Source organism: Pseudogymnoascus verrucosus (assembly GCF_001662655.1).
Source record: "Pseudogymnoascus verrucosus strain UAMH 10579 unplaced genomic scaffold scaffold_3, whole genome shotgun sequence".
NCBI lineage: Eukaryota > Fungi > Ascomycota > Leotiomycetes > Thelebolales > Thelebolaceae > Pseudogymnoascus > Pseudogymnoascus verrucosus.
Window position 1 is genome coordinate 826,091 of NW_017263654.1, and position 15,610 is coordinate 841,700.

At 48.5% G+C, this 15,610-nt stretch overlaps 8 protein-coding genes and 1 non-coding gene across 9 annotated transcripts; 5 read left to right on the plus strand and 4 right to left on the minus strand.

The window, feature by feature from the left end:
- The first annotated feature begins 254 nt into the window (after positions 1-254).
- On the plus strand, positions 255-1,799 carry VE01_01302 (uncharacterized protein). The gene is made up of 4 exons (XM_018270827.2): positions 255-835; positions 895-1,033; positions 1,099-1,351; positions 1,424-1,799. Exons 1-4 carry the CDS (start codon positions 694-696, stop codon positions 1,733-1,735), a joined length of 846 nt encoding a protein of 281 aa, XP_018134418.1. The 5' UTR covers positions 255-693; the 3' UTR covers positions 1,736-1,799.
- Positions 1,800-1,989: 190 nt separating this feature from the next.
- Positions 1,990-2,394, minus strand: VE01_01303 (uncharacterized protein; the record flags this gene model as incomplete). Its single annotated transcript, XM_018270828.1, has 1 exon — positions 1,990-2,394. The coding sequence occupies one exon, from the start codon at positions 2,392-2,394 to the stop codon at positions 1,990-1,992; it is 405 nt and encodes a 134-aa protein (XP_018134417.1).
- Positions 2,395-2,826: 432 nt separating this feature from the next.
- VE01_01304 (uncharacterized protein) lies at positions 2,827-4,499 on the minus strand. Its single transcript, XM_018270829.2, has 6 exons — positions 4,297-4,499; positions 4,087-4,234; positions 3,754-4,006; positions 3,551-3,676; positions 3,335-3,484; positions 2,827-3,258 (listed from the first exon to the last, which is right to left on the minus strand). Exons 1-6 carry the CDS (start codon positions 4,337-4,339, stop codon positions 2,911-2,913), a joined length of 1,068 nt encoding a protein of 355 aa, XP_018134413.1. The 5' UTR covers positions 4,340-4,499; the 3' UTR covers positions 2,827-2,910.
- A 1,436-nt stretch (positions 4,500-5,935) lies between these two features.
- Positions 5,936-7,583, minus strand: VE01_01305 (uncharacterized protein; the record flags this gene model as incomplete). Its single annotated transcript, XM_018270830.1, has 4 exons — positions 5,936-6,363; positions 6,447-7,101; positions 7,152-7,436; positions 7,518-7,583. 4 exons carry the CDS (start codon positions 7,581-7,583, stop codon positions 5,936-5,938), a joined length of 1,434 nt encoding a protein of 477 aa, XP_018134412.1.
- A 697-nt stretch (positions 7,584-8,280) lies between these two features.
- Positions 8,281-9,399, plus strand: VE01_01306 (uncharacterized protein; the record flags this gene model as incomplete). The annotated part of the gene is made up of 1 exon (XM_018270831.1): positions 8,281-9,399. One exon carries the CDS (start codon positions 8,281-8,283, stop codon positions 9,397-9,399), a length of 1,119 nt encoding a protein of 372 aa, XP_018134414.1.
- A 521-nt stretch (positions 9,400-9,920) lies between these two features.
- Positions 9,921-10,004, plus strand: VE01_01307 (the record flags this gene model as incomplete). Its single annotated transcript has 1 exon — positions 9,921-10,004. It is a non-coding gene; the product is annotated as a tRNA-Val (tRNA).
- Positions 10,005-10,428: 424 nt separating this feature from the next.
- VE01_01308 (uncharacterized protein) lies at positions 10,429-12,216 on the plus strand (the record flags this gene model as incomplete). The annotated part of the gene is made up of 3 exons (XM_018270832.1): positions 10,429-10,647; positions 10,701-10,771; positions 10,848-12,216. The coding sequence occupies 3 exons, from the start codon at positions 10,429-10,431 to the stop codon at positions 12,214-12,216; spliced, it is 1,659 nt and encodes a 552-aa protein (XP_018134420.1).
- A 1,119-nt stretch (positions 12,217-13,335) lies between these two features.
- Positions 13,336-14,950, plus strand: VE01_01309 (uncharacterized protein; the record flags this gene model as incomplete). The annotated part of the gene is made up of 1 exon (XM_018270833.2): positions 13,336-14,950. The coding sequence occupies one exon, from the start codon at positions 13,336-13,338 to the stop codon at positions 14,749-14,751; it is 1,416 nt and encodes a 471-aa protein (XP_018134419.1). The 3' UTR covers positions 14,752-14,950.
- Positions 14,951-15,068: 118 nt separating this feature from the next.
- Positions 15,069-15,530, minus strand: VE01_01310 (uncharacterized protein; the record flags this gene model as incomplete). Its single annotated transcript, XM_018270834.1, has 1 exon — positions 15,069-15,530. One exon carries the CDS (start codon positions 15,528-15,530, stop codon positions 15,069-15,071), a length of 462 nt encoding a protein of 153 aa, XP_018134600.1.
- Positions 15,531-15,610: the final 80 nt, after the last annotated feature.

Below are 15,610 nucleotides of genomic sequence, written 5' to 3' on the forward strand. Positions count from 1 at the left end.
ATTGATTTGGGTTAAGGAAAAACGAAAGAAACCCAGCCTCCAGACAGCGGCCAGATTGGTGATGAAAGGGGGACATTTTCATAATAATTTTATGACAGATTAATAAACGACCAGGAAACAATTAACTGCCTCTTCAACAATGACCATAGCTAATACGAATCTCATTACTTGATGGTATCATGGACGTTCAAGTTCTAGAGCAGGCGAATAGGTGAGACAGAAAGGCCCTCAGCGAGTTGGTAACAGAAGATTCACACGATTGTATATTTTGGAATATGGGTACTCCCTCAGAGACATATATTGCCTACTTTACAGCCTGTTGGCCATGAGTGAGCTGCCACTCCAGGGGTCCAGGGGGCTAGGTTATAAGGCCGCGGGACACTCCGGACGATATGCCACCCCATTTCGGGTCATAAGCTGCGAAGCTCTTCTGTTCGTTGGATGTGCGAACCAAAGCGGACTCAGACCATAAACAGCAAGACTCCCAATCACATCCAGCTCTACGGCTAATACCCAACTTATTCCCACAGGACCCTGCTGAGGCGGTGTATTTTATATACTCAGAGTCCGCAGGTATAAGTATGCCGTCTGCCAAGTAACTTGGCCCTTCGGATTCCAAAGTCAGCTTACTTCACTTGCTCTACCAGCGCCTTTCCTTTTTTATACTAGGGATCTCAGCCATAGTCCTCGCCCATGGACAGTGCACACAGGGCATCTGCCATTGCGCAGATTGTCTTTTACGCACCGACTGTCCCGGCGACTTTGTACGTGGGCATCCGAGCCTGGAAGTATGGACCACGCCTGGCGTGGTATCCTGCCATGGCATTTGCATGTGGTAGGATGACTGGAATCCAGCTGAGGATTGGTGCGAGGTTGCTAACAACTATGATGCAGCCCGACTTACTGGCGGCGCTCTTGTTCTCGCGAGCCAACACGACCCCGAAAATACCCACCTACTTACCGCTACTATCGTCCTGCTCAACATCGGTCTTGTCCCGCTTATTATGCCATTTCACGCCTTGACTCGTATCGTGTAAGTCAAAACATCTTGCTCTCTATCATACAAGTATCGTTTCTAAAACCCAGATGTTTCCACAGAGTACAAGCAAGCTTCCCAGGCGATCGGAGAAAGAACATGTTCCTTAGAGTTACTAGATTCCTGCTTTTTGCCTCTGTTTTACTCCTATCTGTTTCTGGGGGCTTATATGGCAACCCGGATCGCTCTAAGGTGCAGTCAACACTATCCAGGGTTGCATATTTCGAATTTGCCTTTGTTCTCGTAGCACTATTTGGCATGGCTGCTTGGCTATACTTTGTGGCCCGAGACAAGATTCAGGACGGTCAAGTCATTGTATGTATAACCCACCATTCCACGTCAGTATCCATAACCCTAGTGCCGCAAAATATTGACCTTCAACCTCAGTATATCAAGTGGCTGCTTATTGCTTCTCCAATTCTCTGCATCCGTACCGTATTCGGGATTATCAGTGTGTTTGAGGCCACGGGCAAACACTTCCTTACTTCGATATGGAGTCCGATGTTTGGTAACGCGGTTCTCTTCTCGCTCATGGCCCTTGTGCCCGAATTCATCGTACTTTGTATTTTTGTCTACCTCGGACATTATCGTTACAGCACGGCTGACCAGTATGGGTTGGTTCCGCGGAAGGGGTTGTTCGAGAGGAGCGGCAAGAAGGATGAGGGAGAGCAAACGAGCGATTCAGTCAAGATGACATGATTATGCCAGAATTCTAGAGCAGGGCTGGATTTTTAGGAGACGATAAATTATTTTTATTCTGAAGACATTTTATATTTTTATTGATTTAATAAATAACATTCAATAACAATGAAGTCGTGGACGTAATAATTTTACCCTAGAGATATTGATATCAATACCACACCACGTCGCCGTATATTAATTTCATAATTATTTTTACTGCCTTCAGTCTTTACATGCAAGTATTGCCCAAAAGTCTATCATTCCTTGCTCTATTATTCCTTTTTCTTATGCGCGATCACTCCATCAACCCTCTTCCACGCTCTAATCCCCTCCACAGCGCAACTAATCTCCCACATCCACCAAACCCTCGACCACCTTCTCACCCCATGTCTCCGCATCCGCAACTGGTCAAACAGCACCACCTCTCCCGCATGAGCAAAGGCAAGTAAAGGCACAAGAGTGCGAGCCATCCAAAGCGCCTGTTCGGCGCCGCCGGGAAAGTACTGCGTAAGCAGGTTCCATATGTGGTCTCCCGGTGTAATCCACGGCGATGCTACTCCCGTACCGAAGAGAGCTAGCATGCAGCCGATGACGAACCAGTCCAGGGGGGACGGTGTTGCGTATTCCGTGATAGTTATGGCGCTGGTATTGACATTGTTGCGGCGGTAGCTAGTCATTTTGACAGTATGGGTGAATGGTGGAAAGTGTACGTGAACTTGTAACCAAAGAAATTGCTGTATTGTGCTGGGAGTACTTGTACTTGTAGTTGAAAAGAATGCGGCTTTGGAAGGAGACGTTCAGAGTTTGTCAATTTCCAATGTTTAAGAGATTGTTGGCGCGTGAAAAAAATCGGAGGTGGCCACCGAACTTTATATATTCGCCTTGGGGACTGCGGCTGCCCTCTTTGTTCGGCTGATCGACTCGGAGGGGCTGACAGGCACCTATAAGGACCTACCGTAAAACGATTAGATCTTATTCTGATATCCGAAAACGACGTGTAATTTGCATAGATCACAGAGGCATCCAGTAAAAGGAAGACATGGGAATTTAATCATGCCGATTTGTGATTCTAAATTACAATATTCCAAGATTATCTAACCAGCTTGCCCGCCGAGATGATCAATAAACAGGAAAGATAAAACAACGCTCGACGCCGCCTCTATATAATATACGCCAAGCCAATCTCGCGGCAACTATCTACGGGCCATAGACAGGCTGGGTTGCCGTCCAATGAGCAGCTGAAATGCAATAACGACGCCCTTAGCGGTCTCGACGGGATTCACCACATCAATGAATGCCCTGACTCCGAGAAACCCTCCCTGATACGTCCTGGGATAAGTTTCTCCAGGCTCGCGCTCGCATGCTTCGCCAGCCGGCCCATACTTGTAAGGGGCCACGGGGTACGCCCAGATGACGAGGAGAGAGATGGGAACCATCTCCAGGCAGCTGAGAAGAGCCGGAATGCCAATGTTTAAGTCGGCGTAGGTGAGCTTATCGGTGGGATTCAGCACGGGGGTACTTTCGAGGATCCAGAAGATAATCTGCACATAATTATGTTAGCAATGGTGTTCTTGGTGGTGATAGTTGCTCTTGTTCTCTCGAGGTAGTTGGACTCACCCTTTGAGTGAAACCGAGGCCAACAACAAGCTTAGCGGAAAGAAGCTTGAAAATAAGCCTCTGCTGCGGCATATGAGGCTTCATGGTCAGTGCGACGAATACCACCGATACGAAGGCAATGGTCGGCGAGATACTGTCGATAATGGCGAGCTATAGTAGAAAGTGTTAACACCAAGCAACAGTCTGGTAAAAGGCGGCAATAAAGAGCGTGCTCACCCATAGTTTGGCGTAGCGCGGCATGATCTTGTACTGGCAAAAGACGCCGACTGCTTCGGTCACGACGGTTGCGATTGCGCATAGCACCGAAATGAGGACGTATTGAAAGACGCAAATCCAGCGTTGCTATAGTGTGATGGTTAGTAAATATCATGCATTGCCAAAGAGGCGGGGAGCATATAAAATCCGAGGAAAGAACTTACTCGGAACCATTTCGCGCCGTCCATCCCCTGTTTTCGAGCCCTCTTATCCTTGAGCTCAATAGTAGAAAAGAAGAGATCCCTCCCATGGTCGTGGGGCGACACATATTCGCAGAGAAGGAGGAAGTAGGCGGCTAGGCAGCTGGCCGTGAAGACGTCAAGCCAAGGGAGGAGGTAGACGGCAGCGTTGGGCAAGCAGATGCAGAGGAAGCAGATGATGGAGTAGGAGGGGACGAGAAGAGCGACTCTCATGATCCTAGATAAGGCAAAGTTTGTCAGTAAAAAAATTGAGAGCGACAAAATAGGGCAACATATGAACGCTAGTAGTGGGCGTACTTTAGTTGTTCGCGGGGCACGCTGAGATGTGTCGCGTGGTTAAGCAAGTGCAGGAAAATAGCGATGACAGCAAACGCAGCGGATGCGCCGCCCAGTATCATGTCAAATGTGTAGAAGGTCATGGACCCGAAACTTGGCGAGGTAGCATCTGCACGGGGGTTAAAAAATTGTTATTTCATAGATTCCCCTTCAGCTTTCAGCTTTGCTTACCTGCGGAAAGGTCGTGTACTGGGCACGACGCCGAATTACCCATCTTTGCGTGTGTATAGCGCTGTTTGCGCTGGAAATTTCACTTGTGCCCAACCCAAAAAAAAGAAAGAAGGGTAGCTGGCGATGAATCGTAAAATCGGCGGCAGTACAAAGGCAGCTGGCGAAGAGTTATAAAATTCAGTTGGACACGAAGGTGAACAACGTCTCTTTTTGTCTCTAATTGTAAAAACAACAAAGAAAAAAACTTGGGCAAGCAGCTTTGGGGATAAAAACTCCCAGGGTGGCCCTGCGGTTCCATATATGCAAGCACTCACTCGGGCAGCATCTACAGTGCGCACTGTGATGACAGGGCAGTCCTAGCGACCTCCTGAGACGGTTTGTCTTACCACGGTCCAACAGCACTCCAACAGCACTGAAAGCAATCTCACCGAGGGCAATCCCACACGCCATTGGCCTACTGAATGTGCCTCCATAATTACTGTATAGCCACATCGTGGGGGCATGCGTAATGGCCCTACGTCCTGCCATTGCACATAGTACTGTGCTAGTATTGTTGTGTAGTGTTGTATTGATGATTGTACCATATCCGGCACTAGCAAGGGGTAAGATCTCGTTCCCAAATAGGAAGAGCGAGAGCGAGCCACTTTTAGATCACGCAGAACCCCGAAACCCCGAGAGTGTAGCAGCAACATTAGGCGGCGACCACTCAAAACCCAGGCCGCGCGGTTGGGGTATGAGTCTCGTACCCGATTAGGAAACGAGTCGATGCAAACGAGTCGATGCGATGTGACATGGCACGTAAAATACCTCCTTGCAGAATTTACTTAGCTATCAGGGCCACAGAACATGATTATATCAGTCAGCGAGCACACACTGCAACCACCCAAGCCACCAGTTTTCTCGCAGGGACCATTTGGTGTCCAACGTCAGATAACCTTCCCGCTCCATAGATTTCCCCCATACCCTCCCTGTAGGACAAGCCTAACCAAGGCGACCGTTAAGGCTTGGGCTACTTTAGTTTCGATCAACACGGCTACGCTAGGACGGCTTACATCCTTGGCCGATGGCAGGTCAAGGGTCCCTGTTTAGTGTGACAGAAGGCATAAAAGTGTGAGTGGAGCCTCCAGGGACAGGACTAGAACTGGGATAACCTTGCCGCTTTTGTTATTTCCACACCGCGTCAGCCGTGGGGTCCTATTTCGTATCGGCCGATAGCTGATATTGTCGCGCGACTAAATCCGCCGTGTAACCCGAAGCAGTATCTTTCAAGGTAGCACAGTACGCAAGATGCCGCGTGTAAGGAACGGGCTGGCCTGGGGGGAGTTTAGCCTGTTCTCGCCTTTAGTTCCGCACCAAGAGCCGAGCTCACTTTTCCCCTTCCTTCCGTCAACGACAGGCCTTCCCACCTGGCGCCTTACAGGGCCGAGTGGGATGAACTTGAGAGCTTTCCTCTACTTCATTTTATTTCATATTTTATCTTTCTTATTTGACTTTTATATAGTCATGGCTGTTGACTAACGAGCTGTTAATATACACGCTTGGGAAGTTATAATTATTTATTTCATATACTAAAGCTAATCCATTTTCATATGTCACGAATAGACTCACTTTGGCCCAAAACAATAGCCAAATAACTACGCTATCTTCTCCATAACGCAACCTTGACACCGCCAAAGTGACTGAACGTCAGGGCTAGATTTTCCCGAAAAACGCCCCCTCGCGGCTCTATCTGTTTAAAGCTCTGCACAAGACGAGTAACAACATATCCGGCTTCCATCAACGCGCTTTGTTGTCCTAAACATATGCGTGGACCGCCGTTAAAAGGAAGATACGCCCAGCCCGGCCGCAGCGGCTTCTCCGAGTCCAGCCAACGGCCAGGATGGAAGTCTTCCGCATTGGATCCGTAAACCTCGGGCAAGCGGTGCATCGTCCATACACCGTAGCTCAATGCTGTGCCTTTGGCGATGAACACCGGGGATTTTCCGTCCGGCCCGCCGCCGCGCGGGATGGTGGTATGGCGGCTTGCGAAGCGCATGTTTAGAGGAACCGGAGGATGTAGGCGGAGGGCTGTTGACCAGGTTAGCACTCTTTCAATTTGAATCTTCGTCGCGCGGACAGCAAATACACCAATGTATAGAGAATATACTCACTTTCGTCTAAAACGGCCCTGAGATATCGCATTCTCTTCAGAGTATCGTAATTTGGGAGCTCACCCCCCAAGTCATCCACCTCGGCCACCAGCTTACGCCAGACTTCCGGGGATCGGGCCAGAAAGTACATGATACTACTTAACAATCCAGCAGTTGTATCTCGAGCGGCCAGTAGGACATTCAATAGCTCATTTCGTAGCTGGATGGGATCACTGCACACCGCAGAGAGCTCAGACAGGAGGTTGTATCGTTTGGCCTTCACGTCACCACTACCAAGGGCAGCCCCTCCTTTCTTAGTACTGAGAAATTCAGCAATATAGTTATCAACAACGGAGTGAACAATGTCGCAGGAAGACTCAAACTTGGCATCTCGCATGAGGAAGGCTAGCTTTCCAAGCCGCAGCCGATCATTCGAGCGGCTCTCAGCATAGTCCCAGGCCTCGGAAAAATACTCCATGCTTGGATCTGTCTGACAGTTAATGGAGCGCCCCAGCAGGAACTCTGTAGCGTTATCTATGGTGAAATTGAAAAACAAATGCTGCATGTCCACGGTGCCGCCATCCTCGGGTAGTTTCTTGATGAGATTCTGGACGTGCGTTTCGATGCTGTCCAGGTCGGCTACTTGAGCCCTGGTGAAACTTGGCCGAATAAGAGCCTGTGGTCAATTTTAGCCTCTGGTTCAGCATCAGATTCCAATAGACAGACTCTGGAATGCTCCCAATGAACGCCATCAGTGGTAAAAATACCCCTCCCCATCAGCCTTCCCATGGCGCTCATTCGGGGACCAACAACAAAATCGTCGAAGTTTGTGGCGAGAATGGATTTTACGTTCTCTGGCTCGCATGTTGATACAAATGTTTGGCCCATGAGATTTATCGTCATTGTGCGGGCCACGGTCAAGCTGCGCCGGACATTGGTCTCAAGTGCCTTTCTCTCAACGGCATTTTGCTTGATAGTCTTGAAGAGGTCCAGACCCAGAATCGGATCGAGCTGGGGAAGCCGTGTCGGCGGTTTACAACCGTGCAGTCTTTTAAACGTCGATGTCTCTACTGAATATATGACCCGACGTACAATGGCATAGCCGATCAGGCCGATCAGCGCTATGAAAATGCTCTGGCGGAGGTTCAATGAGTCCATTGTGATGGTGGGCATAAACACATTGATTATCACAATGCGTAGAAAGTAGCCGTTATTATGCGTGGCATGTAAAACTAACTATTGGTGGAGTCGATGACAATTGCCAACTGGGGGGAATTTGTGAAGTGCGTTTCTACATTGATTCTAACACTCAATTTAGTATATATTCCAGTCAGCATCCCCCCACAACATGACCCGACGATAGCCCACCTATGGGTAATATTCGGCATTCGCATCCTTTCATGATTATTGTCATTGGAAGAATTCTAATGACTTATTTCAAACGGCTAATATTTTGATCCATACTTTCGACTCTTTCGGTATGTCATAAGACTGCCTAAAGTAGCAGTGGTATCCCATTCAGGCTGACACATGAATAGATAGATGAACTAGGCCGAACGAGCGCTGACTTAGTCCGAATTAGTCCAGTCATATCAGTGTCTGATTCTTTTTTCGTCTAACCCAAATATACCATCAACCTGATTAAGAGGTGTTATCATATTTGTTAGCTAGGTGAATTAGTATGAAGCTCCACAGATAGACTTGCCAGTTATATGTCCGCCATCAACTCAGAGACACCGCAAAAAAATAATCGCCATTACTTTGATATACATATTTTGTTTTACTGAACCATCAACTGTGTTCTTTACCTCGTACATGCTATATTTTACTGCATAGACCAAATAATTCGTTCACAATGGCCAGCGCAGCAATCCTACAATACCCTGTGACGCTGCCAACAACACAGACAGCCGTCATAGCGAGCGAGACGGGAGATTTCGAGATCTCTTCTAATGTCCCTCTGCCATCCCTCCAACCCGATGAGATTCTTATCAAGACAGCCGCAGTAGGCTTGAACCCCGTCGATACCAAACTTGTCGGAGACTTTGTTACACCAGGATGCATTTTTGGTTTCGACTGTGCAGGAATTGTGGTTGCCATTGGATCAAGCGATGTGCACAAGGCTCGTGGTATATCTGTCGGTGACCGCGTCTGTGGCTCTGCCAGTGGCATGAACAAACTGAAACCTCTGGGAGGTGCATTTGCCGAGCATGTCGTGTTACCAGGAAGTTTGACTCTGAAAATCCCCGACTCTCTACCTATGGAGGATGCAGCGGCTCTCGGTACCGCTGTTGCCTCTGCCGCCATGGCCCTCTTTTGGTCCTTGGGGATAGACCCAGCTCTGTTTGGCACGGGGGGAGATAATAAAACCGGCGATGAGGCACCAAAAGCTCTCGTTTACGGAGGTAGCACCTGTACGGGCACCATGGTCATCCAGCTCCTGCGACTATGTGGCTTCCACGTCCTCACCACCTGCTCTCCACGCAACTTCAAACTCGCCAAGTCCTTCGGTGCCCATGAAACCTTCGACTACAAGTCATCGGGATGTGCTGCCGACATCCGTGCGCATTGCGATAACGCTCTTGAATACGCCGTCGACTGCGTTGCCGAGGACTCAACCATGAAGTTCTGCTACGCAGCTATCGGGCGTGCTGGCGGAAAATACACGGCCCTCAACCCTTTTAACGACACACTTGCCACACGCAAAGTCATTCAACCCGACTGGATTCTTGCCACGCGTATCACGGGCGACGCCTCGTCCTGGCCTGCTCCGTACGCGTGCGAGCCCGAGCCGCGTCTGCTTGAAATGGCCGGCCCGGTCTTTGAGAAAATACAACAGCTCCTGCTTGAGGGCAAGATCCGTGCTCATCCTGTTCGCGTGGAAGAGGGCGGATGGCACGGCTTACTTAATGGAGTCCAGATTATCCGCAAGGGGGAGGTTAGCGGGCAGAAATTGGTGTACAAGCTTTCCTAGTCCTAGCGGATGGATTTGGGTATGGTTTTAGTTTTGTCTGTGAGCTGAATTTGAAGTTGGAATAGACACGATGAAATGCCTTTAGGCCGCGATGCTTTTAAATCAATTGCTATTACTGTTTTACCTCTAGGCTCGTTCGAGTACCTAGCTTTTTTATTTTATTTTATTTTTGTTTTGGCACAACCACCGAAATTGTCTCTCGGACGTCTCTTTAATTAACTAACATATTTTTACGAAATAGTCTGTATAAGAACCATTAATTTTTTACAGCGTGGCTATGATTTAGCGAATAATTAAACCGAGTTTAAATCGCATGTGTAGGATACAATGAATTAGATTGGTGATTTTCTCTGCCCCGAACTAAATAATCAACCAAAACCAGCAATTTAAATACAGTATTGCAAACCTATTGCTAGTAGAGCATCAGCACCACGTATAATAGTTGATATGCTAAGCGGCCACCGGTGCCAGAGTTCTGTGGATTCTTACCTATGGGTACCTATAACGAACGGGAGCACATCTGGCCGGGTGGTGTAGTTGGTTATCACGTTTCGTTAACATTTAATGTGCCGAAAAGGTCCTGGGATCGAACCCCAGCCTGGTCAATTCTTTTTGCCGTTCTCGGTGTCGTTATTGATGCAAAAACAAATTACTTTTTGAGCGGGGCCGTTACTAGTGCGTTTATCGTTTTTTAGGTGGTTTAATGTGGGACTTTCGGCTAACCTACAACCTCCTATAAAGGTAAGGCGCGCCATTCTTGAAGAGGAAATTGATGACATGCGTGCTTCAGGGAAAGGTTTGGCTTGTATTTTTTGGCACATGGGCGTGTCAAAGTCCGAGTCTCCGGGCTTCGGAACCGAAACAATGGAGATGAGAGGAATAGTGCCCCTTTAAATTCATTCGGACGTAATCAGCAATCTCTCGTTAATTCCTGATGTTGTTGCTCTTTCTACAAGGGCCGATGCCTCACGTCGGACGCAAAGTTGAACACTGAAAACTTCTAATATCATATTCCCATCTTGCTAAATCATGGCTATTCTCAGTGCCAAATTGATATTGGTTGCATCTGGGGCACTTTCTTATGTCTTGGTTCAACATGCCCCCGAATCTCTGCCTCCGCCTCTGAGAACCAGCTATATCGGAGTGTTTGCTTCGCTATGTCTCGTTCAATTTGTAGCATTGTTCACATATGCCATGTTTCTGAAACCATTCTGGCTCAGTCCTTTAACCAAGCTGCCACAGCCAAAGGTCCGTACGGAATCTAGTCTCGGACGTGTTTTTAGCGTTTTAACATGTTCCAGGGGGGAGGGCTTCTGAATGGCCATTTCAAGACAATCTATTCCTCTGGAGCCGGAGAAACTGAAAAGAAATGGTACGTTTTCCGCACGGTATTTGCCATGATGATGTGAAGAAAACGTCAAATAGCAGCTGAGAAATTGCGGATGCAGGTTCAACGAAATACCAAACGACGGCCTCATTTATTATCGCGGATTGTTAAATAATGCTAATGTCATTGTCACCTCACCTGAAACCCTCCAAGAGGTCTTGACGAGAACGTACGAATTTCCCAAGCCCGTGGGAATTATATACTTGGTTGGTCGAGTACTAGGTATTGGCCTAGTGCTGTCCGAAGGCGACGTTCACAAGCAGCAACGAAGGACTTTCCTGCCAGCATTTGCTCCCAGACACGTTCGCGACATGTATCCCATATTTTGGTCCAAGGCTTGCCAGGCAGTAACAAATCTAACTTACATCGGCAATGGAGAACAGCTGGAATTTGAAGTCGGTCATTGGGCCTCCCGAACTGCAATCGATATCATCACCATGGCCATGATGGGCAAAGATTTCGGTGCCATTGCCGACGCTAATGCCCCTCTCTTTAAGGTTTATCGGGCTTTGCTTGAGCCCACTCGAGCCTTTCTCGTTCTGGCGATGATGAAGGCCTTCTTCCCAGCGCCCCTCGTCGACCGTCTTCCTGTGAAGTGGAACAGGTGGATGGACGAGGCAGTGGAGACCATCCGTGGTACTTGCCGCGGCATGCTGCGCGAGAAGAAGCAAAAATTAGCAGAAAAGTCCCTTCTTGAGAAGGACTTTCTCAGCATAGCTGTTCAGTACGAGGATATCGCCCAAGTATCCGAAGATGGTGTTATCGACCAGTTGACCAACGCCCTCGGCGCCGGACACGAGACCATCTCCGTCGCCATTACATGGGTTGTTTACATGCTCTGTGTTCATCCTGAATGGCAAACACGATTACGAGAGGAGGTTCGAACAAACTTCCCTAGTCCTACTGAACTAGCGGAGACCGGACGGGAGGCCACGGCTTCGGATGTCGACAACATGCCCTTCCTGCAAGCTTTCATCAACGAAACTCTCCGTCGCTTCCCCCCGGTCCCTGTGACTGCGCGTTGGGCTACCAATGATTCCATTATCGCCGGCCAATTAATTCCCAGTGGTACACGCATAGCTATCCCTATCAAAGCTGTGAATTGGGACAAACGTCTCTGGGGCCCTGATGCTCACGAGTTCAAACCCGAGCGGTGGCTGGGCCCGGATGGCAGGCTATCAGGGACCGGCGGTGCAAACTCCAAATACTCTAACTTAACTTTTTTGCAGGGAACGCGTGCTTGCGTCGCTCAAGTTCTTGTCAAGGCGGAAATGGCCTGCGTTGTCGGCTCTTGGGTTGGACGCTTTGACCTTAGTCTCGTGGATGAGACCCTTCTAGACGAAGCAAACATGAAAATTTCGGGGGGCAGTCTGTCTGGAAAACCTCTTCACGGTTTGCATGTCAAAGCACGGGTGTTGGAAGGGTGGTAGATGGAGAAGCCAAAAGGCCGTGAGATAGAAAAACGGCCCAAAGATAGCAAGTAGTTCCATTATTGCTAGTCAATCAATGCCGAGATAGTTATGCGGAACTATTTGCGTTAGAATGGGCTGCATGCCTAAAGATCAGGCTATAGTTTTGCTCTTGGTTCGGATTTTTGCTACGTATGTGCGCGAGTTTGGGGTGTTGTTATTATTAGCCTCATTAAGCTAGCTAATCTTGAACTTTGTTTCGTATCCAATCAAAGTACAGGGGTTAGCCAAATACAGTATAGTTTAGATGTACTTCGCCTCAAATGGCAAGAACGGCCCTCACCAGTCAGCAAGCGGTTACTAGATGTAGCTGAGATGTTCAAATTGCTAAACTGGGAAACAAGAAATATACGCTTGCTCCTCATCTCAAGTAGGAAATCTGACAAGAGACATGAAGTTATAAGACTGTCCGCAAATGGCATCTCTATGTCATAACTCTGGCCTACAGGCGACTACAAAGGTATTGCTGACAGGAAGAGCTACCGGATTGAGCATCTACAGCTGCGTGCTGACATCTTCCACGGAACATTCAACCTCGCCCTGACCCTTGGCTCGTGCTGATACCCCCGCGTACTATTCCTAGCCTTCTTCTCTGAGCTATGCTTTAGATTATAGCTCGTTCCAACCTAGGCGATGGGATATCGAACTGCCTCGTGGCTTGGCTACGCCATCCATAAGCTGTAGTTCTGTGTGCATTTTCTGTAGCTGCACACAAATTTAAATCCGATTAAAGCATGCTCGAAGTGGCAACTCGTAAGGTGCTTCAACCGCTGCTTCACAGGAGAGAAGGAGAATCCTCGGGGTTTCTAGGGTAGTGCGGTTTGTGCTAAATCTAGATAACTCTCGGCAATGAGACGTGGTCAAGTCGACTTTGGTTGGCGTAGTGCTCCCAGTATTACCGTTTGAGTTTCGAGCACCCGAAACTCGGCCATCTACTTGCAGAAATAAAAAAGACACTAATGGCCCGGTCATAGTGCCTAGTCTTGTGAGACCATCAGGCTGTTTTGTTTGATACAATTGCTGGCTCCGTCTGGTCTCCATCTTCAACAGCTTCAAAACTACACCTGTGAAATTGTCACAATGGGCGTCAATCTTCCCCAAATCACTCTCGACACCACCCTTACTACTCTATATACTCTCGATGGCGGAAACCCTCAAGACCTGTCCATTGTCACCGTGATCCCGCCTCCAACCCAGGTGTCCTCGTCTCTTCCATCCAACACCAAGTTCGTGTACCAGCATCCGAATCATGAAAAGTTTGACGACGATATTTACGCCCGCATTTTACTTGGGGCGGTCGCCCAGCACCTCAGCTTTGTTGCGGGTTCTATTCCCGTCAACCTATTCGATATCGACAAGACCTATATCCAATCCTGGTTGAGTTTGATTTGGACTTCGATTCCGGGACACCAAGTGGACGCGCAGCGAGTTTACGATGTTCTCGTTCCAACACAAAGACCGAGACTAGACTTCATCACCAGTCCAGACGACTTTCTGCCCATTGCGCCGAGTGGGAAACTCGCTACTGTGGTTGCAAGCAATCCTCTAGATTGCCTGAGCAAACTTCCGGGAATTATTACTCCTGAAATCCATTACAAGCTTCTTTCCAAGCATGACCTCGTCCACTCTGGACTGCCGATGCCTCCCAGCGACGTATTGACGACGTCCCTCACACCTGCAGAGGTAGAAGACGATTCTCTCGTTAGACGCGAAAGCAGTCGCTTTATCAATGCCGTGAAAAGTCGCGCATTGCCCTTCGTGCTCAAGTTCCCACAGTCTCTCGCCGGATACGGTGTATTTGTCGTGCGCACAGAAACAGACCGAGACGCCTGCATCGCAATTCTTCAGACTGAAATTGCCCTAATGATCCGCTCACTCAATGCTTCTAACGCACATCTTAATCCTGTGAGCCTCATATTCCAGGATATGCTTCCTGGCGGGGCTGTCGCGCACAACATCTTTGTCACCAAGACAGGTCGGCCTGTATTCATAGGAACCTGCGAGCAAGTCATTGACAAACAAGGTAACTGGTCCGGCGCCATGGCCGACTACAAACGCCAAGAGGAGCTGGGCAAGTTGTACGCACCAACGACAGCAAAGATGGCTGAGTACGTCTTCTCAAAGGGATACTACGGTCCTATGGGGGCTGATATCATGATATCTGAAGGCCAGCAGTATGTGATTGACCTCAATGTTCGCCTTACCGGGTCGTACTCCCTGAGTCTACTCAAGGGACACTTTAGCGAGTGCCGTGGACTGCATTTTGCCACTCTGATGTCGCCGGTCCCGATGATGGGAGACAGGAATGCATTCGAGAGGAAGTTTGTGAGCCAGCTGGAGAGCGGCCGGCTTGTCATTGTTGGCTGGTGCGAAGGGCGTTTTGGCCCTGGACGTCTTATCAAATATAGCATGGGCTGTATCGTGGTCGGTGGGGAGGATAAAGCTACGATGATGGACCTGGTCGAGCGTGTGAACGAGGTCAAGATTAAGCGCTAATGCGTTTTGTGTTAACACTTAGCTCTGCTGAAGTATGCTACAAGCAACGGTGAAAGGGGCCTTAGTCATGGAATTATCCAACATCCGCTATTTTGAATTGCCGCGTTCTTCCTCAACCAGAAGTTCCAACGTCACCGAACTTCACAGCTTGCCAGAAAGACGAAAGCATATTGCCCAAAGTGTTAAAATTATTGTCAAGGATTTCGAGCTTTTCGCAAATAAGATTAGTTATATATCTCTAGATAATGCGTCTGACAATGAATCCCCAATCTCATACATGCCTCATTCTCTGTTCATGTCCAGTAAATATATGCTAGCTATTCTACCCAATCGTAGACCATTTTTACAGTTACAGCCTCAGGAGTAACATGTCCAAATTCCGTGCCTTTCTGCACCACTACTCGGCGCACATGGTAGCGTTTGCCGTCAATAACCTCAAAGCCCCATGCCTGCCAGCTTGTCCAACCAGCACCCAGACTTTGGACTTCAATGAGCTCTTCTGTTCCATCCTCCCAGTTGTTGAGCAGTAACTCGTTCTCAATTTCGTGAACGGCGCAAATACGATTCTTAGTTTTCACATCACCAAATACAACGTGAGACGTGGCTGCTTCCACCCAGTCAAGAGCTCGCTCTTCTGTCATGGTGCGGCCAATTGTGCTTTGCTTCGTAATTATTTTTTCGACTCCTGTATCCGAATCTCGGATCTGTTCGAGCGATAGAGAGATAGGAGCTCGAGATAGTGCAGTGCGGAGTAGGATGTTGACACCCTGGACGGCCATGGCTGCCGCTATGTCATCAGATAATCCATGGTTCTAACCACCGATTAGAAACTTGGACTTTATCTTTGATGGCAGTAAAC

What these genes read in the sequence shown, in the direction of transcription:
- VE01_01304 (XM_018270829.2), bottom strand. Translation starts at nt 4,339, where the DNA reads ATGGGTAATTCGGCGTCGTGCCCAGTACACGACCTTTCCGCAG. An exon ending in AGTACACGACCTTTCCGCAG is followed by an intron (nt 4,235 to 4,296) that starts GTAAGCAAAGCT and finishes ACCCCCGTGCAG; the next exon opens with ATGCTACCTCGCCAAGTTTC. An exon ending in GTGCCCCGCGAACAACTAAA is followed by an intron (nt 4,007 to 4,086) that starts GTACGCCCACTA and finishes TGCCTTATCTAG; the next exon opens with GATCATGAGAGTCGCTCTTC.
- VE01_01302 (XM_018270827.2), top strand. Translation starts at nt 694, where the DNA reads ATGGACAGTGCACACAGGGCATCTGCCATTGCGCAGATTGTCTTTTAC. An exon ending in TGCCATGGCATTTGCATGTG is followed by an intron (nt 836 to 894) that starts GTAGGATGACTG and finishes ACTATGATGCAG; the next exon opens with CCCGACTTACTGGCGGCGCT. An exon ending in CACGCCTTGACTCGTATCGT is followed by an intron (nt 1,034 to 1,098) that starts GTAAGTCAAAAC and finishes ATGTTTCCACAG; the next exon opens with AGTACAAGCAAGCTTCCCAG.